Below are 25071 nucleotides of genomic sequence, written 5' to 3' on the forward strand. Positions count from 1 at the left end.
TTCATGCTTAGTTTTTGGTTTTTTTATGGGAGTTTTGATGACCAGAAACATAGTTTCCAAAACTGTACTTATCTGAAACACCCCCCCTCCGCTTTTTTTTTTTTTCCTAGATCTGGGGCTCCTTCTCCTCTGAGCAAGGTAAATACTGCCAGTTGCTGTACTAGTTAATTCTTGTTCAGGTGATATACTTTAGAAAATCATGAGGGCGTAATGATGATGTCCATGTCCTAATCTGCTTTTTATATTTTGTCACCTAGGCCCTACCTAATTGACAAAATTACATCTTTTAATGGATTTGTAAATAATGACCCCATAAGAGCATGTCACTGATCTGAAGGGCTGCAGTGCTTGTACCAGTGAAGGATGCTAAGGAACTTTGCCAGGATTTGTTGATCACTCTTTTTGAGAGCTTAAAATATACGCACATTTTTATCTCAACTTTTTTTTCCTTGCCCTCCCCCTTAATCCTTATGTCAGTGAGAAATTTACTCCATGGCATTTCTCTTCCAAATCCTTTACTCCATTTGCAGCTTTTTAGGAGGATGGTCTGACTCTTTTAAAACCACGTTCATGTGAAAAGCTAGGAGGAAAACTTTCATCTAATATATCTAGTTTCAGAAATGACCTTTATTAGTGAGACTGCTGACCTTAATGTAAAGCAAGAGTTGCTAGTGAAACTGTCTTGGTTTGAGTGTCAGATAAAGTAATGAGCTTTATGGTGTTAGTAATCGTAGCTCCTGGTATCCCTGGAACGTTGCCAGGTGCCATAGCTCTGTGTCTAATAATGGGTGTTGCACGGGAAAAACTCAATGAAATCTTCTAAATCTGAGGGAGGCAGTTTAATGGTTGATTCTAGTGAAAGCTCTTATATTTATGAAAAGCCATTTACAAAAAAACACAACAAAACCAAGTAAAACCAACAAAAAACACCCGCTCTCCTGTTTAATATGATACCACTTGGTGAGAACTACATGATGGCTCAGAAAGTGTTCTTACGACTTTAACCCTCTCTTCCTTGATGCAAACGAGGGATTTGGACCACTCTAGTTTCAAACCTTAATAAAGCTTTGAGGAGAGTCTAGAAAGCTTATATCTACTGCTAGAGTTAGAATGATGGGACACCAGTAGAAGAACTCAGAGGAAAATCTCTTCAAATTTGCCATTGTTTTTGCTCCTTGGAAGTGGTCAGAATGGCAAGCAGTACTAAAATTAGGACTTGTTTTCAGTTGTTAGGAAAAGTATCTCTCTAGCATGTGAGATGTTGTAACAAAGCTTGTAGTATCTTTTAGAATTAAATTGACACCTTTCAAGGTAACTTGAGTCTTCAAGTTCACTGAAGAGTTGCAATATGCTTTCCTGAGTGTCTGTCCTTGCCATACTTAAAGTATCTTTATTGAGAATTGGAGGAGCTGATGAAGCAAAGTCATAGGCTGAGCTGTCTTGTATCTTCCCAAGGACTTAAACTTCAGTGCTGTTGATGGCTCTTTAAACTCTTTTCTGAAAGTTTACGAACAACTTTTTAACTTGTTTCTAACCATTTCTCTTCTGCCACCATTTCTGTGGTTAGAGTACTAAGGTGCTGTTGTGGACAAACAGCTGTTTCATTCCATATGAAGGGTCTGACAGATGCAGAAGCAAACCCTGTAGAAACTTCGTTCTTTCTTTGGAGTCACCTTGGAGTTTCTCAGCTTCACTACCATCTGAAAACTTAGCCTAGTCTTTCTTAAATTCTTTCAAAGGAGGGAACAGCTCACAATAAAAAGACCTGATGTTAAAATTGGGTTTTTTAAGTATGTGAATCTGTACATGAATTGTTTGTGGAGAAATGCTGGTATATTGAATTTATATTTAAAATATTTCTCCAGTCTTCTCCAGCCACAACTGTTACATCTCCTAGTTCTACTCCAGCAAAAACTGTTGATACATCTCCTCCAGTTGATCTTTTTGCTACTTCATCTACAGCTGCTCCAGTCACGTAAGTTTAAAAGTTGTATTTGAGTTACTGAGCTGTAGGTGCCAGTCACACTTGTAACAGGGGACTTACCTCAAAAGTTTTGCTTATTTTACAGGTACTGTACACCAGTATTCAATAGGTTACATTTTTCTGCTGGTATAGATCACAAATAAACTCTTAACACACACAAATAAATTAAAAGTTATGGCTACTCTGATTTGCTTGCAGCGTAGTAGTAATGTTGTACCATTCCCAACATAAACTTCTAATTGAATAGACTGAAGTAATGTGCAAATCCAGAGTAGTCTTTGCTGACCTTCAGGATTCTGTTTCTAAAACTTCTGAATTAATATTCCTTTTTCTTGCTGTTCCAATCAGTTAATGAAGCACAAAGATAATGCACTTTTGGAGGTTAAAATAAAAAGTAAACATTTGACCTATGAGAAAATCCGAACCTTGCTTTCCAGTCAAAACCAGAACTGCTGTTGCTCATTGTAATGAGCAGAAGTGATAGAACTCTAGAGGTCTAAAAACCTCTGAGCTTGAACTGATGGTCTGAAGATGTAACTGACTTAAGTTAAATGTCAAGTGGAGAACTTCACTGAAGAAAGAGCTTCTACTGTTTGTTACTTAAATGTTCTAGATGAACAGGACCTGGTTTCCTAAGTAAATATCTGACTGGCTTAAGCCATTGAAGTTTTACCAACTCTCTCCTAGATAATGTCTGTTTATTGCCTGGAAATGCAGGTTTATTGATTTTTGACATGCATGATGGAATATTGAAGTAGAATGGAGATGGTTTCAGCCACAGCAGTTATTTACTGTTTTTAGGGACCACATGGGATTTTGAATTTTTTGTTTTGGGTGTTGTGGTGGGGTTTTTTTCAGATTTGTTGGTTTTGGGTTTGGATTTTTTTTTTTTTTTTGGAAGTGTCAGTCCCATAGATGTGTTGCAATGTCATTATCAAGTAATGGAAGTAAGTTAAGGTCCCATCCTGGGTTGTAATGTGTTCTTGGCACTCACTGCACTAGGGGTGTTTATGGCCACTGCTCTAATCCTAAAACCTGAAGAAAAGGTGTCTCTGTTTCATCAGTAATCCAAACTAAGAGTAATTCCTATAATTCAACTGTGACTTTTTAAAAAAATTTGATTGAAATGGATAAATTCCTTCAGTATCTATTATCCCTCTTCCTTTTCTTGGCAGTGCTTCCAAACCATCCAGTGATCTTCTGGATCTTCAGCCAGATTTTGCCGCTACTGGGCAGGCAGCTCCAGCACCTGCTCCTGCTGCTGCTGCTGCTGCTGCTGGAGCCACATCATGGGGAGGTAGAGAAACCTCACTGTCAGCATCTCTTCTTGCACTCTCCATCTTGCCTAGCTGAACTGAAGTCTAGCCCTTTCTCTGCTAGCACAAGATGTTCCCAGCTCCCTCCCAGGCTTCTGCTGACCTGTCAGGCAGGCATTCCTTTGCAGCACAAGGCTACTTCTTCTTTCCAGGGATATGCATAATAGTATAAGCTGCTTATAAGGGCCTGGCTACAAAGCTGGGGGGAGCCAGGATTATGTGACTAAAAGTGAGCAGGAGGGGGATGGATGAAGGTGAACAGGTAGGGTAGGCACTTCAAAACAGAAGAACTAGAACTGCTCATGTGCTTATTGGAAAGGTGAGGGCAGAAATCAACTCTTCTGTTCATAAAGCAAAGCCCACAGATCAGTAGGAGGAGGATCAAAAATACATTTTAAAATAGAAATGCGTCTACAGCAAATGGTAGCAACTTAGTTCTGTTGCAATTGCGATTACCTCTGACAACCCTTAACGTATTTTAATAAAATACCTACCTTGTCTGCTTAGAATAAATAGAGGGCTAACTGCTTTCAAACAGGAATGCCTAACCAGCTTTCTGGAATTGAAGCTCTGTGGTGAACTGAGCCTGTTGTTCCAGGCAGCACCAGCAGCTGGTGATCTGAAGAGGACCGCAGTAAATGTAGGCAGTGTTCACTCCTGTCTTGTTAAGACAAGGAATTAGGCCAGTAATTGTGATTTAACTTACATAGTTGTAAACCCACTGTAGTATAATCTTAAGAGATCCTGTGTGGCAGCTTAATGAGCTAATCAGCCCTCTCACACCAGGAATGCAACACTGAGTCATGTTGACTCTACTATCAGTGCTAATCCAATGGTTTCTGCATTCCCTATTTCTGTTCTTAGTTTTAGTTCATTAAAGATGACATTGTATCTCAGCCACTGCATTATGATAGGGATAGCTATGGCTTTCATGTAGACCATGTTTTGCATATTCCAGTTTAATCTGTTGAATTGATTTTACTTTTTCACAAATGTCAGTTTTATTAATGGAAATGTAATCTTACCCAGAAAACAAGACCAAAGATTCATCTATTCTAGGATGCCTGGGAATAATTATTCTCCAGTTTTTTGATTGCATCCTATTTGTCTTACTTTGTCATCACCAAGCACTGAAATACAAGCTTTTGAGATGCTTGAAAGAGCTAACTTTTTTAAGCAGTTGCTCATTTCTGCAATAGAAATATAAATAAATAGCCAGTAATATTGTGAAGTATCGATTTGCATAGAAATTGAAAGCTGATTTATTTGTTTTTTCTGCTTTCTGAACAAAACACCTGTGGTTTGGAACTTAGGTGTTTTTATTCTTCTGAATTACTGAAAACTTTAAAATTGACTGGTAATGCACCTAGTCCTCTTATTCCACAATAGAAAAGGACAGCTATCTCTTTTCCTTTGGCCAGGATTATCGCTACCCTCATCAAGTATACTTCAGTCTTATTTTTCAGAATAGCGTTTTGGTAACTCAGTAAGCTTCAACTTTGTCTGTTTTACTACTGGCAGGAGTCCAGTCCAGGAATGATGACCTGTTACTGCACTGGAATCTTGCCTTTTTTTTTTTTTTCTTTACATTTTTCTTTTTTAAACTCTCTTGAAGAATTGCCAAACACCATGTCACACATGCATAAATTGAGAACTAAAAAGGCTTTTCTGTGAAACTACTGGAATTTCCATTAATATTTTATCTGATAATGAGAAAATCTTTGAGCCCATGCTAAAAGTTGTTTATTCACTTATTTGAACTAAATCTGCAGAGTGAACCTGGTAGTGATTATTAATTGTACAATCTCATAGGTACTACACGCTCTTCTAATCAGTGCAGGTGAAGCCACATCAAAAATAGTTCATCTAGTTCTGGGCTCTCCTGTTTAAGGTGGAGGGGCTTGGCAGAGGGCTACCAGGACTCCAGAAATCTGGATGACTTCTCTTCAGAGAGAGATGGAGGGAGCAGGTCCTCTGTCATCTGACAAAGAGGAGGCTAAAGGGGGCTCTTAAAAGTGGTCAACAACTACTTGATGAGAAATTACAGAGTAGAGCCAAAATTTTCTTCGAAATGATAGTTAATTATAATGAAGAGCTTGAGTGGAAATGAGAGAAAACTTATTTCACTTGGGGGGTAAGACAGTACTGGAGCAGATTCCTGATGCAAGCTAGTGAGGTCTCCATTCCTAGAGATTTTTCAAGACCTGACTAGTCAGAGCCATGACTGCTCTGATTTGGTGTTGGGAATACTGTTGTTCTGAGCAGGAGGCTGGACAAGATAACCTTCCTTCCACTCAGGACTTTTGGGAGGATGTGGAACAGTGCCTCCATGCTACTTGAGGTGCTTACTCTTCTGGGCTAAAGCAAGTTAAGGTAGGAACTCATGAGGAAACAGTAGAAGAGAGAGGAAGTTGGAAGAAGTGCTACAGCTTGGAATAGCTAGAAGAATGTGAATATCAAATACTTCAAGATGCAGCATCAGTACATGTCAACAATAAATTATCTTGCTTTTCTCAGTCTGCCTGGCAGTGTAGATCCTATGTATTCTGGCATATACTGGATATATTCACTGTAGTGAATATACTGTATTTAGGGATATATACAGTATACATATACTACGTTATCTAGCAAATGGACTATAACTTGTGATAATCTGCACTTCTGTGCTAACAGGAGATCTTCAAAGTAGGGTCATATGTTGCCTGCAGCATACTGCAGGGTGAATAGATAGGCATTTGGCAGGTAAGCTAGACTATAGTATTACCAAAAATACAGTAGGTCAAATGCTGTGTCCTTGTGAGGTCTGACTCGTGGATATGAAAGCAAATTGACTTAAATTTGTGCTCTGAACTACCTTGCAGTGTGCCTTAGAACATGGATTTTCTAATAGTATTGTTAATTTAATATTAATATACAAAAAATATTGGGTTTAATCATTCCCATTTTAACAGTAAGTGTAGGTTGCTGTGATGGATAATTGTAATTTCACTGTATTGAGATCTGTAACATACCTGAATAACAAAAATGCATTAAAGAATAAGCTAATAGAACTTAAAAGTTTGCTAACAGTTGTTTATTTTAAGTCCAGCTGAGACATTCACCTGGTGTGCAGTAATGGGATACCAGAGTGCTGCATTTTTAATGTACTGTTCTGCTCTTTCAGAATGGTACTTTGACTTACCTCAGCTTGTGCAGTCAGTCTCAAGTAGAGCTCTCACAAGGAACCAATTATGAAAACTGTAAAAAACCTACATGTGGGTTCTTGCTGCCTTTTTTACAAGTGTTGTAAAATAAGGACAAATTTGTGAAGATTGAGCAGTGCTTGCTCAAATCATTTTGCTTCCTGCATGCTGACCCGTAGTAAAGCATCTGGACTCTGTGCTTGCTGTTCAGTGTGCATCAGATGAACTCATGGCCCTGTTATGTGTACAATGAGCAACACGGAGCTACTGGTTAGTAAATAGTTAGCTGGTGAGCTCAGATTATCCTAACTACAAAATTAAAATATAATAGGACAAACTCATTAGTTTTCACAGTTTTTTAAATCTTTTATGTAGTCAAAGCTTCTGTATTTGAGCTCAATCTGACTGATCTCAGAGGACATCAAATTGTAGGAAAGTCTGTTATTAAAGATGCTTCATTGGCTTCCAGAAACAATTGACTAAAGAACCAAAGTTGGAGCAGAGCCAATCTGCTTATGCTTACCCTTCCTTCCTGCCTGCGTGCCTGCCTCCCTCCCTCCCAACAGTTGTCCCAAGACAAAGGATCACTACCTGTTTGTCTCTTACAATATACTTGTGGCACTAGGGATGTCATGTGTTATGTCCTGAAATAACACTGTACTTGTAAGCTGCTCTCTGCTAGAATACCCTGACTTTAGTGCCAGTTCTGTGAAGGGTTCTACTGATGTACTCATTCTGTTTTGAATAGTTATTAAACAGAATGAGCTTTGTCATGTCAGAATAACTTCCTGAATTTTAGAAAATCAAGTGTAGAAATTGTTTAACCTAGACATGTCACTTAGAATGAACATTTGGGTAATGAACATCTTCAATCTGGAAGCTCTACTAATTGGTCTGTTTCTTTATTCTGCTGTCATTTTAATGGACAATCATTAGACCTCTTGGGAGAGGGTGAGTAATATTTTTAATTTCTAAGACTTCTGAATGTTAAGACTCCTGAATAAGCTCCAGCTTTCTGGACTTGAAAAGTCTCTCTGCCTCTCCCCTTAACTTTTCGCATTTGATCTTCATTATATGGTTGCATATAGATAATCTGGCTGCACTTTCCGGTGTTACCTCTGAGCCACAGATTTCAGATCCGTTTGCCGCAGAGCCTAGTGCAACTACTGCTGCACCTACTGATACTACAACTACTTCAGCTGCTGCCGCCACAACTACAACTGTTACTGCTGCCACTGCTGAAGTGGATCTCTTTGGAGGTTAGTTTGGTTGCTGTAGTGCACTACACCAGCTCATGAGGTAGATGAAGCAATATTGAGTTCAGCTGTTGTAACAAGGCATCTGATTTAACCAGCTGTAGCAGAGGTGCCTGTGTGTTGGATGCTAAATGGAACAGGAAATATAAACTGCCCAACTACCTCTTTTTTTGCTGTGCTAATAGACTCCTGTGCATATATGAAAAATGGAAAACTGTATACCTTAAGGCTGTTACCTTATGATTGAACAGCTAAGAACAGTAGTTCTCAGGTCCACACCAGGGTAAGCAGGTATTGTTTTCACATTATTCAATAACTATGCACTGTGCTATAATTTCTGGGAAAAGCAGCTGCGCTTTCATAGTTGAAGAGGATGGATATGGCAGTGGCCTGCCCCTTCATTACTTGTCACACTTCAGCTGTGCTGTGTTTCTTTTGAATATTTCCTACAAATATAGTATTGAGCCAGCTGAAATTACTGTGTTTCAGCATTCTTGAGTCTGGGTAATATTTCACAAGGCATTAAAGTGGTGATGAACTTGCACTAAATGCCAACTATGTCAGTAAGGTATAGGAAACATATTCTTATAGTTTGGTTGTGCTCTTTCAGTCTTTAATGTTATCTGCTATCCACTTGAGTAAGAATTCCAACTGTATGTTGTCAGTTTTCTTGTCACTCCTGTGGAGCAGGAGGCTTCTCAACAGCATGTCAGAAATTACGTTTCTTTTCAACACTATACCAGCCTAGTAATGGAGAATTCTTCCTGTTTAAAAACTGTTAACATTTTTAATATCACCTGACCACGGTATTTTTCTGTTTTTCTCTTCCATTGATGCATACTTTCAGCATGACAATCGGTGTCAGGAATAAGTAATAACTTAGTGTAATTCAGTTTTCATAGCAAGTATCTTCTCTGTGGGGGTTGTTTATCTATCACTTCTGCTGACAGGAGTGCTGGAGAGGTCTCATACGTGAACAGTTGGACTACAAAGCTGTTTCCTAAAGACAGAATGTTCCTAGTTAGAATTTTTTTAGGACTGACTTCAGCAGACAGCACCAAACTATCCACAGTAAAAATGCTGAAAAGAGCTACGAAAGGAGTACAACTGCAACCAGCTACTTAGTCCTTCCTTTTACGAAGATTGATACTAATCCTAGTGCCACAGGATCGACCAGTTAACAAGCAATTTTAAAATAGTCATGGGCAAGGTTCTGGATGCCACTACCACTAGGAGCAAGAGAGAGTCTGATGCTGGTTACTCTCAGAAGCCTGTTGCAGAAGCCAAGACCTGTGCTCATCAACAGCCCTGCAGATGAATAGCATATGAAAGCTTTGGGGTCAAGCCAGTCTTGGATACAGCACTTTCAAATTGCATTATTAATTTAGCATAAATATATGACTTTTTAAAAAATGAAGCTATAGTTAAATGGATAGAAATCACTGTAAACTTGCAACAGGATTAGAAAAACACCTACCCATGACTTTCGTCCAGTACTGCAGCAACAAGATGCAACTTTTATCTCCTACCTTTACCACTGTTCTGTGCCTAGAGAAAAGAAGCTACTGCCAAATCATGTGTCTTCTTCCAGGCTTCTCAAGTGGCGAAGACCTGGATGTGTTTAGTTTCTAGAGATTTAACTTATCATTGGATAACTTAGTGACGCATATTAAGTGGAGTTGCCTTCACCCTCCAGTGTGGAAAGAGTTTTATTTTTGCAGTATGAGACTTCTGTGGCTTGATCTCTTATTTTAAAGAGAATGTATTTTGTTGCTCAAATGCTATAAATCTCCAGTGGATTGTATGTTAGGTGAATAGTGACTTTTTCCTGGAACGCTTGAGGATGAAACAAGGTTCTATTATTTATGATAGCAGAAAACCTCTAGTTCTCAAGAAGAAAAATCTCTAAACACTCTCAGCAGTGGAGGTACTTTTGCAGTGCCTTCAAGACACCCACTGGCCAAACCCTTTTAAGATCCATGAGTCCATACTGAACTTCCATCTCTCTGCTCATGGTTTGGGGTTTTTTTGGGTTTTTTTTTTGTTTTGTTTTTCTTCTGAAGGCTGTGCTGTACGTATATACTAGCATAGTACACTAACATTCATTGTCACTTCAAGATTGTGTACAGTGCAAGAAGAGGTAGTTTTGGAGGCAGACACTGTTGCTCTATAGCTTTTGTGGTGTTAGACATGCTTACACTTAATGTGATTAAGTAGGTATTTGACCTTTAAGGTCTGCTGGAGATAGTCTTTGAGGTCACCTTAACTTCTTGCAGCTTGCCAGTGCTTTCTTGCTTCATATGGTTTCTTGTGGTGAGGTGTGGTAGGGGAAGGTACAGTGGCAGTGATCTCAGGAGAAAAAAGATAAAGAGTCTTCAGGGAGTGGCTGATTAGAGGAAGAAGCTGAAAGCTGCAGGAGAAAGGCAGCCAAGCTGAGGGAAGAAGCAGAAGAGGAGGCTTTGGAATGGTTATTGACTGCTAACTCTTGCACTGTACTGCTGATACTTTAGCTGATAGGAGCCTGCGTGCTTCCTAGGACTGGGATTTGTCTTTAAGACATAAGCTCTGCATTATGTCTTCATCTCTAATATGGTATTGGAAAGCAGATGAAAAATGCAGAATTGATCTAGCATAGCTTTTTTAAAGAACTCAGTCTCATTAATGGACAAGCTCTCAGTTACCTGGGCCCGCTTGAAGAATTCCTTATCATGTTTCTAAGATAAACAAGAGGAGGCTGTTTTCAAAGTGCAGCTGGAATCATTCCTTAGAGGGAGAAACGTAAAGGTGAAAGAAAAGCGAAAAACCTTGAAATGCCACATCTCTCAGTAACAGAATTTGGCACGATATGTTTGGACACTAATAATGTGCTATTGAGTTACATGTTGTTGTGTGATTACACTCTAAGCAGTGCAAGGAACAAGTCATGGTAGACATTGTGCAAATGTCAATTGTTAGGCATTCAGATGACTTGAACTGTAAGTGGGCAGGAGAGCTATGGTTTTCCCTGTAAAGAAACTACAGGCCAAGTGTGAAGACTTTTGGCACTTGACGGCTAATGAATGTCCCTTATGCTGGAACATGCTGGTATAGTGAGGTAACAATTAGTTTAAAAAACAAACAAGAAAAAATTTTGCAGCATTATTATAATTTCATAGAATCATTAAGGTTGGAAGAGACCTTTAAGATCATCATGTCCAACTGTCAGTTTCCTAGCACTGAGCCTAGTAGAATACTTCTTTTTAACTCAGGTCAGGTTCCCCATGTCGAAAAGTAATGAAGGGTGATTGAAGGGGGGAAAAAACTGTGGAAACAGTTTCTCATGTACACTTTAGTTCTACAATCTTTCCCATACTTGTGACTTTCTATAGATACGTTTCACTTGTTGCATAATACATTAAATAAGTCAGCTGTATCATCATGTGTGAGTAACTTGTCATGTATTTGATGCTGTGGCATCAGATAAAACCTGAATTTATGAAATGAAACAGATCACTCTTCAGGAATGCTTATTTTACTGCAAACAAGGTGTATTGAACCACTACTTCAGTATTTCAAAACTTTAAAATGCCCTTGTTTGCATATGATTTCAATAAGAATGATATTTATTAATTTAAATTTAATGCAGTACATAATACATACCTATCACTCCTAGTAAAGGTTTCATGCAGTGGGAACTTGCAAAGGTTTCAGCAACATCTCTTAAGTTTTCATGATATCAATGCATTCAAGTGAGAACCATATGCTACTTGATTCTAGAAGTCAAAAGCTAAATTGACTTTTGAAACAGAAGATGCAGAAATGTAAGGAATATAGTAAATGCTTTAAAAGGGGGAAGATCTCTTAGAGTGCTGGATATGCAAATGTAGTGTTACTATGCCAATGTGGAGGAACAAAAAAAGAAAATAAACAGTCCTTTTTTTTAATGATAAAATATGCAGACTAAATTGTATCCATTTCTGCATTCCATGCTAGATTTTAGCAGAGGACAAAGGGCAACTGCGCAGGTGCAGCAGAGCTTTTTGGAAAACTTCAAAGAACCTGATAAGCGTTAACTTAAAAAAAACAATGGCAAACCCTTAGTTTGAACTGTGAGTTGTAGGGTCACCTATTCAGGTTGGTTTCTCTCGATGTTCATATACATTTCTTGAACTTCTCAGAGTAACTAGTATTAGAAATTCTTAATATGACTTTTTTTCCTTTAGATTACATTATGAACTTAGGTGTTTATCCCCTCTGCCATTTAACCCAAGTCTGATGCTAAACAAAATTATAACGCTTGGCAAGAACCTTATTCAGAAGTGTCAGTAAATAATACAGCTGGTGCCAAACTATCTGTTTCCTTCCATTTGTGGGCTGGAAGTAATTTGTGCCCACTTGAGTATCTATGACTGTTACATGTGGAACTTCAATAGCCTACATCTGTACAGGAATAGGTGTTACTCTGAGGCTAAAGTGATCCCAACATAGAACTAGTGACTAACTCTATGCATTCTGAATTCCTTTATATACCATCTGAAGTCCATCCTTTCATTCTGGGAAATAATTATAAGTAGGGTTGACTAACGTCTGCGCTGTTGGCCTACAAGCTTGTGGGGGTACAAATGTGTTCTTTTGAAAGAGCCCAAGGTGACCGTCCATCTGAAAGCTGGCCCTGTAGAGGAAAACCCAACATACATGGCCTTACACATAGCATATTCCCAAGTAGTACAATGCAAAACTCTTCAGTTCAGTTCTGTGTTGAATTTCTTCTATGTGGTGTATGCCAATATCTGGTATACATACAATACTGTGATGTTTGACACATTCTGACTTTTTTACTTGGACGACTGCCATCCAGTTTTGTTGATGAACAACCTTGTTACTTGAAAAATAGAATTATATTTGAAATGGCTTATTAGCAGGCCTTTTTGCTACTAACTCATTTTAATTCTATTGTACAAGACTAATTGGCTTTCTTCTCTTCTGTTGAAATTTCCATGCATGTTCTTTTGAGCTTTTTAGATTTCCTGGCACAAATTTGTTTTTAAAATGGTTGTTTTCATTTTAAAATTGACACTCAAGTTAAAGCATGTTAAGCTTTTTCCTGTAGTAGTTTGACAGTGCAATTGCAGTATTCCCCAACAGATTTTTTTTAACTTGCTTACTTTGTAGCAGTAGAAAAATGGCCTTTACAAGCATCTTGAAGTATTTAATCCTAATCGTGCAGTCTTTTTGTGAAGAAAATGCTTGCCTATGAGGATAGTCCAAATGGCTCTGTCCATTAGGACTACTTCATAGAATTAACAGCTACAAGTTGTGGTTTAAGCCTAGAAATAGTGCTGTGAAAGTTCATAGCTTGAAATTTAAGCATGCCAAGTGACAAACAAAAAAAAAAACAGTCAAAGAAAACTCATGAGCAAGTGATTCCAAAACCCCAGACTTCTTGTTTTCCCTGACTTGACCAGTTGGCCTAGAAGTGATCGTAAAAGGACAGACAAGCTATCCTGGCCAGCAGTTAAGATGAACATTCTTGATCTGTTTGAAGCAAGCCGAGTAAATATAGCCTATGCATCAGGTTATGGCTTCAGAAAGATCCAATTGGAATACTGTTAAGAAACAAGTAAGTTCAATTTTCCAGACGTTGCATGACTGACTTGGCTCAAAAACTAGAAATAGTAGATAGAGATATCTGCCAGAGTAACTAGATTGTTATTCATAACAATGCTTAAGTTTGCAAAGCACTATGCTGTGTGAGTAAACTCACAGTTGCAGATTAATCACATGTAATACAGGCTTTGAGCATGCAAGTCGTTAGTATCTACTCTTCAGTTAATTTTGTTAATTAGTTAATTTTGGGTAGTACCTGAGCATGCTGCTCAGATCCCTTATACAATGAGAATAATGCCTTCTTTTGCACTCACTGTACTTCCAGTGAGCAACCCAAGAATCTCCATCTGCAGACCCTGTCTAGAACCTGCTTGCGTGGGGTTGGGGGAGAGACAAAGTGTTTTGCGCTGCATGACTTTTGCTGTTGGAGTAATACATTCATGTTGTATAAGGGTATCTACCTGTGCAATTTAACTTGGTTCTTTTACTATATTTTTCTTCTCTTTATTCTTTTTTCTTTTAATTTCTGTTCCTAAACTGCTCCCAAGATGCCTTTGCAGCTTCTCCTGGGGAAGCCCCTGCAGCGGCTGAAGGGGCAGCAGCACCAGCTACCCCAACCCCTGTAGCAGCAGCTCTTGATGCATGTTCAGGAAATGGTGGGTTTTATGTTATTAGATAGTATCTTGTTTTGCTGGTTTTTTTTGTTTAAACTACATGGCAGTGTGTTTTTCTGAAATTTTCATAGTGTTTGCAGTTGGTCAAAACAAACCTTAGACTGAAGAGCATGCTTAACAAAACTGCCTGTTTCCGAGTCCCAGTAACTTTGTGCTTATTTGGTAGTGCTAATAAACAATTCTCTCAGTGCTGAGTTGTAAGCAGTACTCTGGATAGTCTTTTGTCATATTTCGTTTTTTGGCCTTGTCAAACAGCCTATGAAAGTTCTCCCCTCTAGTAACTAAACTGCTCAGCCTTTCAGATGGTCTTTGTTTTAGAAAAACATAAGTAACATGTCTGGATAAGTAAGCTAGATGTTAGAGCGACGTCCTCTACATGTGCGTGTATTTGCGGTATGTGCATTGCCTGTAGTTGCTTTGTTCTTGACTTCCTCCCTCACTGATCCTAAGTATGCATACACATATATTTCCCCTCTCCTTTTTACAAGACCCCTTTGCCCCATCCGAAGGTAGTGCAGAGGCTGCTCCTGAGCTGGACCTCTTTGCTATGAAGCCAACAGAGACTGCTGTTCCTGTAGTTACCCCTACAACTAGCGCAGCCACTCCAGTTCCTGCAACAACTCCTTCTCCAGCTGCTGCTGTTGCTGCTGCTGCTACTGCTACTACAGCTACTGCCACTACCACTACTGCCACCACTTCTGCTACCGCCACCACCTCCGCTCCTCCTGCTCTAGATATATTTGGTGGTAATTTTGTTTTTAACTCTTTGATTCTGGTGGATTGATCTGTCAGGAGTACCAAACAGTCATTGTTGCATGCGTGTTGTGTGCTAGGCTTTCAAACCAGAGAGCCTATTAATTTCAAATATGATGTGCAAAATTTGAGAGTTCTGCTTTCAGTCCTGCCTTTCAAAAATGAGTTAAAGATGTGTTGTGTTCTTGGCCTTAGATTTATTTGAGTCTGCTCCTGATGCACCTGCAGCACCTAAACCAGATGCTACTCCTAGCATAGATCTCTTTGGTACAGGTAAAGAGAGAATTCTTCCAATGGTCTGCTGCTTTGATGCTGTGCAATGATATAAACTAACTTGAATGACACTTACTTCTTGGTTTTTCTTTCATTTCTGGAAGATACATTTTCATCACCACCACCTGCGGCTTCTCCTGTGCCTGAGAGTTCTCTCACTGGTGATCTCTTATCTGGTGAGTGCTTGTTTTCACAGGCCTTTCTTCATACTTCCTGGGTTTGGATTTTTTTCCGTAAGTGAAAAAAGGAAAAAAAAATCAACTTGCTACCGATTTACATCTTTAAGCTGAAATACTAAGAAATACTAAGTTGTGGATTTGATGCTTTGGTCACAAGATGTGCACTTGTTGAAGATGCAAACGATGAATTGGCTGACACTGAAGTTGAATAAATAATGTGGTTGTTGAAAGAGTAAATCCTCCTCTAAGCATGAGGAAATTCTTAATAAACAATGCTTTCTTTAAAGTACTGTGGTTTTCAGTTGCTGTGTGAGAAATGTAACATTTTCTGTTTGCAGTTCTGAAGACTGTTACCTGAATTTACCAACCCTGTGGTTCTAACTGGTGGAGCCTATATGGCTTTGAAATATTTAGCTATCATTGTTGCCTTGCTGATACTAAATATTATTTATCCTGTGCTCACTACAGTGGATGCATTTGCAGCCCCCTCTCCTCTACCCACTGCCTCTCCAGCAAAGGTGGATTCTTCAGGTGTGATTGACCTATTTGGTGGTGGGTATTTTTCTTTCCTCACCACTTCAGAGTTGAATCACTTCATTTCAATTACCTTTGCACTTTGCTAAAGCTGCAGGTTTTCCCTTCTCCCAACTTTTTTGTGTGGCATTATGGCTGAGACTAGCATGTCCCCTTCTTAGCACAATAACGAACTGCAAATAAACTGTTGGTGTGGTCATTCTGTTGTCATGACACTTGCCATTCTGTCTTCAGTCAGTGCATGTGTGGCTCTTCCTCAGATGTCCAGTGATAGTCTGCTGTGTCCTTTTTTCTTTCTTTGCAAGTCTCCATGATCATGTTGTTTTCTTTCAGTTCCGTTTCTCAAAGCAGCTGAAGTTTTAAGGGTGACTTGTCTCAAACTGGCTATCTGAGTCACAGGATCTTTGTTGGGTTTGACAAGGTGGAAATCAGGATAGGCACAGCCAACTCTAGGCGTGTTGCAAAACAGGAATGTTGCTTAGAGGCAGTGAATTTGAAACATCAGTGAAATATTCCTCTGAAAAGACTTAATGTGAGTCACTAGGTTCTGGCTGGAATTATTCCAAAGTCTGGTTCAGTGCATTCATCTCCAAATGAGTTAACCCTGTTGTCTTGAATGCTGTGCTTTGTATGGGTTTTCTGAGGAGAGGCTTAAATAGAAAAGATTTCTTTCAAGTACTGGTTTGTTGCGCCTCCTTTTTTCCACCTGAACTTTGTGTCCATGGTACTGCTCTGCAATAAAGATGGCCAAGCACTTTCATTTTGAAGTGGTTATCCTTTCATCTTTTGTTTATGATAAGTGATGAACTGATATATTTAATACTGAACTCTTTACTTTTTCTTGATGCTTTCTGGAATTCCCTTTAGATGCTTTTGGAAGTAGTGCTCCCGAACCCCAGCCCACAACTCAGGCTGCTTCTAGTTCCTCAGCTTCTGCAGACCTACTTGCTGGTAATAAAGAACTTCTAAAAACTTATTATTGTAAAGCAATGCTAAGAAGTTGTCTTTTATGTTCCTTGGGTGTAGATAAACTTTTGGAGTGGCATAATATAATCAATCATAAGATTTCTCAGTACTTTAAATATTTTAATTAAAACTAGAGAGATTTATATGGAGGCAACGTACTGAAGTACAAGTTAACTTCCTAGATTTTCTTCTTTTTGTGCTCTTTGTTTTCCTACCTCCCACACAACTCTTATTTTTCTGTACTGTTCACTGAATATGAGTGTCTGTATAAAGTTTCTTTGGCTGTCTGTAGCAGTACTTAAGCAGTGTTTCAGGCTATGCTTCTTGTTCCTACTGCTAATTATTCTTCATTGCATTGAGTTCATTCAGTTTGGTTGCTTTAAGTGAGGCAGGTTGAACACTTAAGTGTTAGTAGCTTGAATGAATGACTTGGTAGCAGTCTTGCATTTAGCCAAGGAGAGTGGGATGGTGAGAGTACACTTTTCTCAACACAAGAGCATAGAAGTGATAGAGACCTTCTCCTTATACTGGACAAGATGAGGTCTCTGCTAGTGCTGGATGTGACATCACTGTCACACATTATATCAAAAGTTGAAATAACTGTATCATTGTAGTCTGCATCCTACAGACGAGGACCTTCCCTTGAATTCTGTGTGTACCATTCTCCAAAATTCTTGCTATACCACGTATTGTAGTGGCTATAGTGATTGTGCTAAACAGTTGTCACTCCTACCCATCCCAGTCTGAAGTTTGTAGACCACATATTCATCAGGAGGAAGGAAACTAATGCACTTCTGGTTTGTAGAAGATTTGTCTTAAGTTCTCCCTTGTTTCTGAAAGGTGAATTTGTGTTGTGATTTAAAGTAACTCTACCCCAGCCAAAACCAGCACAATTTGTCAGTAGAATTGGTTGGTAGGTTATCCCTCATGAATTTCAAAGGTGATTTTTAGCTTCATGTTGTACCTTTGTGGCTTTAATTCTGAGCTGGAGTGACAGTCTGCCCTTTATGCTACTGCTAACCCATTCTAGTTACGATGGGCCCTGATGTCAGTTGCTGTCCCTATGTTTGCAGATCTCTCAGGCCAACTCACACTGTATCACAAGTCCAGCCCTGTGTATGTTTTGCCATTTATATGCTTGTGAGAGGTCCTCTGGTTTAGGAGTAGTACATAGTGTGAGATATTCAAGTGTGTAATCTGCTGAGTGCTGTGAGTTGATACAGGTGTGTGCTTGCACACTGAGGCCATCTCAGAAGACGACACGTTTTCTAGTACCCGCTCTAAGAGTGGGCATCGTCTAGTTGTGCCATAGGAAGGTAGAAGTAGTCTAGATAAAAATAATGTATATGTTCATTCTCAATCATTCTAGATACTAGAGGTGCAAGTTAGATACTCAAAGTGGGACATAATGTCTAAATGCATGCTAAAGCTTAGTGCAGACAGCTTCAGATTTTAAGGTAGAAGACTGCTTTTTGTTTTTATATTCTTCATATGTGTTTCAATAGGTCTTTGTATTAGTTAGTTTATGGATAGCTTAAGGCCAAAGATCAAGCTTTAACTGTAGTTCTGAAACATACCAGTCATTTGCAGTTATGTGTGTTGTTGGGGGACTGAGTGCGAAGATGTTGTTGGACAGAAGCTAATTCTGCTTGTGCAAACATTACAATACAAAATATTTTATGACCATATCTGTAATTAAGCTTAAATGCAAGTAGAAATTGTGCTCCAGATGGCTTAAACCTCAGCAGTGTGGTCTCTGAATCTGAAGAGTTGCACTAAATCAAAACCTAAATTATAAAAGGAATGTTCTAAGTCTAAATACTCAAGCCCACCTTAAGCAGTTGGGATGAATGGATGATTTTTTAAAATTTATTTATTTTATTTTTGCTTTGAATATACATTCAAAAGGGCTCCAAGTAGATTTGAATCTTTTTTTTTGGCAGACAGAGAGAGTCTGTAAACATCGCAGCATATTGCTAAGCATTTGTTCAGTCTTGATAATGGCAGATGTATAGCCTGCAGTGTAATCCAGTTTCAAATTTAAGAGTGTCCAGAGTTCATATAGTGGCTGAAGGTTTGTCCTTCATGGTTTATGAGTGTTTGGTTGTACTAAGTGTTTATATGAATATTGTTATGAGTGTACTTACTATTCATAGTTGTCTTAAGTGTTGTGCTGTCAAATAAGTTTCTGTTCCTTCTTGACTGATGTAGGAAATATGGTAGAAATATTTTCCTACTCTTCTAAGCCTTTTAGCAGACAAGACTAGATCTGTGCTGATAAATACAACAGTCTAGCCATTTTCCCTTCTAGATCTTTCTATCCAGTTAAACTGTGTGCATGAGTGTCCCAGTATTTACTCCAGTAACATGTTCTTACATAAAATCTTACTTGAATGTGTAAATAAAAGCAACCTCAAAATCAGGCAGTTGGGGATGTCCAGACACCACATCTAAATTGGTTGCTGTTGCTTGTGCAGATTTGCTCTGGGTCTTGTGCAAGACCTAGACTACTAGGAACTTGGTCTGTTAAAGGATTTTTATGGCTTTTGTGTCTGATGTTGCTGTTAAATAGTGCAAGGCTAAAAGCTGTGGAATTAAGACCAGTTATCATGCAGATTTTCAGCAGATGCTGGCGAATACTCTCTTCTGTAGCTGGAGAAACAGACACTTTATGGGGCTTTGCAAAAGCTTACAGAACTTTCTAAACAGAATCTTAATTATGGATATTGGATCATACTCTTCTGCCAGACTCCTTGTTCTCACTCAGGAAATGGAAAGACAGGCTCTTGAAATGTGATTTAGAATTGCAGTAGTGAATGCCTTTGTCATCCCTGGATCTTGTCAGCCTGCTTCTGGGTCTGATTTTTTTGGAGATTAGTACTTTTCTGCAGATAGTTGAATGTATGGAGCTTTGCCTTGGGACAGGTGATGATCTAGGACATAGCTTGTGTCAAGAATCAAAGGACAGCCCAGCATCAGTGATGCTTCAGCAGATATCTGCTACAGACCACCTGATCAAGAAGAGGCAGTAGAGGAAGCATTTTTTAAACAGTTGAAGAAAGCATCACTATCACAAGCTTTGGCACTCAGGCAACTTGCATCACCATAGTATGTGCTGAAAGGGGGATAGGGAATACAGCTGGGCATGGGTAATCCAGGGGACTTCTGGAATGTACTGGAGAATCTCTTGGTGTGGGTGATCAACATGTACCAGAGTGAGTTCAGTGGAGAACCACACAGATGTTGACTTGTGCACATAAGGAGAGGCTGAGAACTGGGCTGATTCAGCCTTGAGAAGGCAAAAGGGAAGCCTTTTAGGTGTCTAAACTCATGGGAGTATATAGAAAAGATTAGCCATGTTCTTCTTGGAGGTGCACAAAGACAGTAAAAAAGGCAGAGTGTGTGGGGAAGCTCTGGTTGAATACTCTAACGTATGGTCTGATATGACAACAGGCCATGCAGAGAAGCAATAAAATCTCTTGGAGGTGCCAAGGCAAATATCTGTGCAACCTGATTTGATTAGACTTCCTTTGAGCGGGATGCTGGACTGGCTGACCTCTGGAGGTCTCTTCCAACCTAAATTATCCCATGACAAACCTGTTTCAAGAATAGACCATGGAGAGCTGAGGGCAGATCTCTGATCCCAGTGTGTTTGTCCACATTCAGGGTTAGCATCTGCAAGCATGTGACTTGCTGTAGACTGGGGTTTGGGTGATAAAGGCTTCTTTGTTCCATTGCACTGAAATAGGCCTAATAAACACAGGGAAGCTCACACAGACTGTTGAAATGCTCTTTGGACTGCAGAAAGCAAACCACTGTGCTTTTCCTGTTCCTGCTTCCCTGGCTCCAGCCAGTGCCCTTGGTCAGTGGCATATGAAGGGACCAGTATAGGTTACCATCTGAGTATTTTCAGTCATTACCTGCAATCTGGGAAGCTTCAGCTGAAGGATGTAATTTATGAGGTGTTTCTAATCAGGTTGTATTCTCCTGGACCTGTAGTGCTTAGTCAGGTTTGTTGTCCTCTCCCAGCTGTGTCTGGGGCCAGTGTATCTGTTCATACAGGCCAGGCGTTCCACAACTAAAGCCTGTCTGCTGGAGGTACAGCACGTTGCTGGCCTGGTGCCCAGGACCCAGTGATGGCACACTGCTCTCATTTGCCCGCCCAGGGTTTTGATTTGAATACAGTTATCTAATGCTCTCCTGCTTCTCTTCTAACATATGATGTGTAAATGATTGCATCCAGTGTTTGCATATATAAATTTCTCTCATTCTTTCAACATTTGTTAAGCGTTTGGTATTTAGTCTTTTTTCTCTAAGAAAGCAAAATTTTCAGAGAGAGCGTCTGAGGGCTCACAGTAGTATTTGATATAATTGAGGCTCACAATTTGAGCATGAGTTCTTTATGTTGAGCTGTGGCCTGTAACATCTTTAAATGTCTGGCAGATGTTTGATTTCACAGCTGGGAAATGTGCTGTTGTCAGTGTTTTTAAGTGTCATGGTCTGGCCAGCAACTCAGGCTCCACACAGCCACTCGCTCACTTTACTCCGGTGTGATGGGGGAGAGCATTGGAATAGTAAGTGAGAAGACTTGTGGTTTGCGATACAGACAGTTTAATAGATAAAGCTGCATGTGCAAACAAAGCAAAACAAGGAATTCATTCCCCACTTCTCATGGGCAGGCAGATGTTCAGCCATCTCCTGGAAAGCAGGGCTCCATCATGCGTGATGGTTACTTTGAGAGGACAAACTACTTTTTCCCAGAGCTTTATATGCTGAGCATGATGCCATATGGTATGGAATGTCCCTGTCACTTGGGGTCAGCTATCCCAGCTGTGTCTCCTCACAACTTATTGCACATCCCCAACCTTCTCGTTGGTGGTGTGGGGTGAGGAGCAGAAAAGGCCTTCGTGCTGTGCAAGCCCTGCTCAGCAATAATGAAAACATCCCTGTATTATCAGTACTGTTTTCCGCAAAAAATCCAAAACATAGTCCCATGCAAGCTAACATGGAAAAAATTAACTCTCTAACAGTCAAGACCAACACAGTAAGATATCTGCACACTGTACTGTGATTGATATATCCTGTGACCATGGAAAGCAGTTTGTGTAAAAGAGTGTTTAGAAAATCTTCAGAATTTTCTTTATTTTCCAATTTTAAAAAACTGACATCCCTGTTGAACTGATAACTAAAGAAAGCTGGAGAAAGCTGAGGAAGAAAGGAATCAGTTGACTGCTTACATAACAGTGGTGCAAACCACTCAGTAAAAGGCAAGTAGTGATAAGGGTTCACTGTAAATAGATGATCTCTTCTAAATTGGTAAGTTGTATGGGCACTTATTTTCAACAATCCACATGAAAAGAACTGTATTTACTTTGGAAGAAAATGAAATTTAAAATATTGGACAACATTGTCTAAAGGAGAAATTTCAAATGAGTAAATGTTCAAGCTTTTGTCCAAAGGCAGCAATGATTAGTTGGACAGATAAGGATAGTAGACTGTAAGGCAGGAAGTTCCATGAAAAAAAACTAAAGGCAGTGGTTAAACACTGGCTCATCACTGTCTTGTGGGGCAAAACACTTCCTGTACAGTCTGCTGGTTGTCCAAGTGCTCTTCCTGCTGTATTTGCATAGTCCTGGTTGGAGCTCAGATCTGATCCTTTCTATGCAAGGGCAGCTGGCAAATCCGAGGCTAAGAGACTGAAGACACAGTGTAGAGGTCTCATCAATCACTTCAAGAAGAGATTGACTAGAGAAATGGCTGGTAGACTAAAGAGAATTGAGAAAGTGTCATATTTCTTCTCATTTTGATGGAGTCTTTGCATATTTGATTAAATATAGATACAAGTCTTCTTCAATTGCAAGGGAAATCAAATTAAATAGAGGGCAAGGGAGGGATTTTAAGGATAGTCAAGCATTGGAGTGCATTTCTTGTAGGCTAGAGAATCATACAGTGGTTTGGTATGGAAGGGACCTTAAAGATCATGTAGTTTCAACCCTCCTGCCATGGGCTGGGACACCTGCCACTAGACCATGTTGCTCAAAGCCCTATCTAGCCTGACCCTGAACACTGCCAGGGATGAGGCTCCATGAATAGGGTATATTTATATAAACATCAGGTTTATAACCATACATTAACCTTAATCATGGAGATTCTCCACCTTAGAAGCAGTTCAGTTGTGCATGCTGTTGATCGTGCTTTGACATGGGGGCAGGGGGACAGCTTGAAGACATCTTGACCAGGAAAACCAAAATATTTTAAGATGCTGAGAAGGGCTAAACTCGATTAGTAAAACTCTACCTTCTGAATTGAGATTCCAAAGTAGTTGATGGGTGATCTATATGCTTTTCTCAAGTTAGTCCTCTGCTGCTTTTTTTTCTGAGCTGTTTGTTGCATTCTGCCTGTGAGATTACTTGCATAGAACAATCACGCGTAGAGCTGGAAGAATTGCGTTCTCTCCGCTGCTGGTCTGCCTCTGCAGAAAACTAAGTATGGAACATCAAAGTTTTTATTGGTGACTCTTAGTAAGTCTTTACATTTCCATGGTCATACCTGGCATACCAAGGATGCTTGTGGAGTACCGAGTTATTTACAATGGTCTAGTAAGAATTATCTGTATCATTCTGCCCTCTATAGATTGAGCTTTCATTAAACACAGCCTAATACGACTGACTCTAATGTCCACACCTCTCTTATGTAACTTTTTAAAGGCTTTGGAGGCTCTTTTATTGCACCCTCTCCATCACCATCCCCAGTCACTCCAGCTCAAACCAGCTTACTACAGCCTAACTTCGATGCAGCTTTTGGGACAACAGCTCCAACAACTGGCGGTTCGTTTGATGCATCAGGTGAGCCACAGGGTTTCTTCTTGTGAATTTTCTAACATGTTTTAGTTAATGTGTTAATGTGTTTAGATGAGTTAATGATACCATATTTAGGATCTGAGTACAAGCAAAGTCAGTGAACTCTCTCTCTCTACTGGAAGAACCTCAGGGCAGTGTTTAGGCTGGTGTGTGCCCAAGGGCTCTCTGTACCCATTTTTTATACTACCATGTCAGTAAAATCAAACTAGTGTGAACATCATCCTTGCATGTGCTTAACAGCATGAATTAGGAATTACGCAAGGAAAACACTATTCTGAAAGTAACTTATATAGGCAAGTCATCTTGCTGCCGCTGCTGCAGGTGTTCTTGAGCTTGCATGGCACCTGAGGGTACACACAACAGAAAGTGGCATAGCGTTCTTTGCCTGATTATAAGCCTAAACTTTTATCACTGCTGTCATTTTGTTTGCATCTCTTCCGTTCTATATTTTTCATGCTGGGTCCTTGCTACAAACTTAAAATTGGTGAGTCCTGCAACTGTATAAGAAAAAAAGGTGGAAGTAGTACTGCTGCTTGGGTATTTGGTTGCTTGCCAGTGCACATGCTACCCTTTCCTGTTGACTTAACATTAGCATGTACCTCAAATACAGATCAGAAGATAGAACTCAGGCATGAGATATACCAAGCAGTTTCACTTCAAGGAATCTAAAAAATGAACTTCTGAGTTAGATGACTGGACTAAGGAGGGTAGCACTGTCAGTGTGGATGGTTCTGGTTCCTTCTGATCTCATGTTAGTAGGTTTTCCCAATTCCCTGCTGCTTGCAAGTGAATAGTAACAACTTTAGACTTCCAATCCTGTTGCTGTGAGATGTCAAGGTATAAGACTGCCTTTGCCACAGTAATTCTGACTGGTGTTTGCTGCAAGATGTTCATTTTAAAAGCATTTAAATGAATATCTCCTGACATAATATGTGTGCATCTGACATCTCTCCAAGAATGGTTGTTGGAAAAATAGTGTAGTGTGGAAGTGGTGCTGTATCTATGTAGATTGAATGCTCCAATTATAGTCCTTTTAGGCATGTCTTCTCATATTAGTTTTCATTGGTATAGATTTTTCAGGATTACTGTACATTCAGTGTCTAGTAAAATGACATGCATGCCCTTGCTGGCATTATTTTTAATGTCAAATGGTGTTTTGGTAAGACCTGTGATGTGGTTGTCTGTGCTATATTTGTTGGAGCAACAGCAAAGTGGCAGGCAGTGCTTTTCTTACCACAGCTGCTCTTCTAACCAACTTTCTTTTCACTTTCAGTTTTTGATGGTTTAGGTGATCTTCTTATGCCAACTATGGTTCCTTCTGGTCAACCTGTAGCACCTACAGCAACAGCAACAGTCACTGCTTCAGCAGCAAGCAAAGGCCTTGGAAGTGATCTTGATTCGTCTCTTGCAAACTTAGTAGGCAGTAAGTGACAAATTTTGTTTTTAAGTGCTGTGGCATGCAGCTGTGTTACTTTTCCATTGAGTCAAATACCTGTATATTTTAGCTT

At 39.6% G+C, this 25071-nt stretch overlaps 1 protein-coding gene across 1 annotated transcript in view; it reads left to right on the forward strand.

The window, feature by feature from the left end:
• The window catches only part of SNAP91 (synaptosome associated protein 91), a 68442-nt gene that overhangs the window by 32746 nt on the left and 10625 nt on the right, over positions 1–25071 (forward strand). Inside the window, exons 11-23 of the mRNA XM_064651124.1 lie at positions 111–138; positions 1866–1975; positions 3160–3281; positions 7419–7433; positions 7571–7741; positions 13873–13980; positions 14487–14744; positions 14947–15024; positions 15129–15200; positions 15672–15755; positions 16605–16688; positions 23411–23548; positions 24837–24986. Coding sequence (XP_064507194.1) covers positions 111–138; positions 1866–1975; positions 3160–3281; positions 7419–7433; positions 7571–7741; positions 13873–13980; positions 14487–14744; positions 14947–15024; positions 15129–15200; positions 15672–15755; positions 16605–16688; positions 23411–23548; positions 24837–24986 — 1418 coding nt within the window. The remainder of the gene's footprint in view (positions 1–110; positions 139–1865; positions 1976–3159; positions 3282–7418; positions 7434–7570; positions 7742–13872; positions 13981–14486; positions 14745–14946; positions 15025–15128; positions 15201–15671; positions 15756–16604; positions 16689–23410; positions 23549–24836; positions 24987–25071) is intronic.

This window comes from Pseudopipra pipra, chromosome 3 (assembly GCF_036250125.1).
Source record: "Pseudopipra pipra isolate bDixPip1 chromosome 3, bDixPip1.hap1, whole genome shotgun sequence".
Lineage (NCBI taxonomy): Eukaryota > Metazoa > Chordata > Aves > Passeriformes > Pipridae > Pseudopipra > Pseudopipra pipra.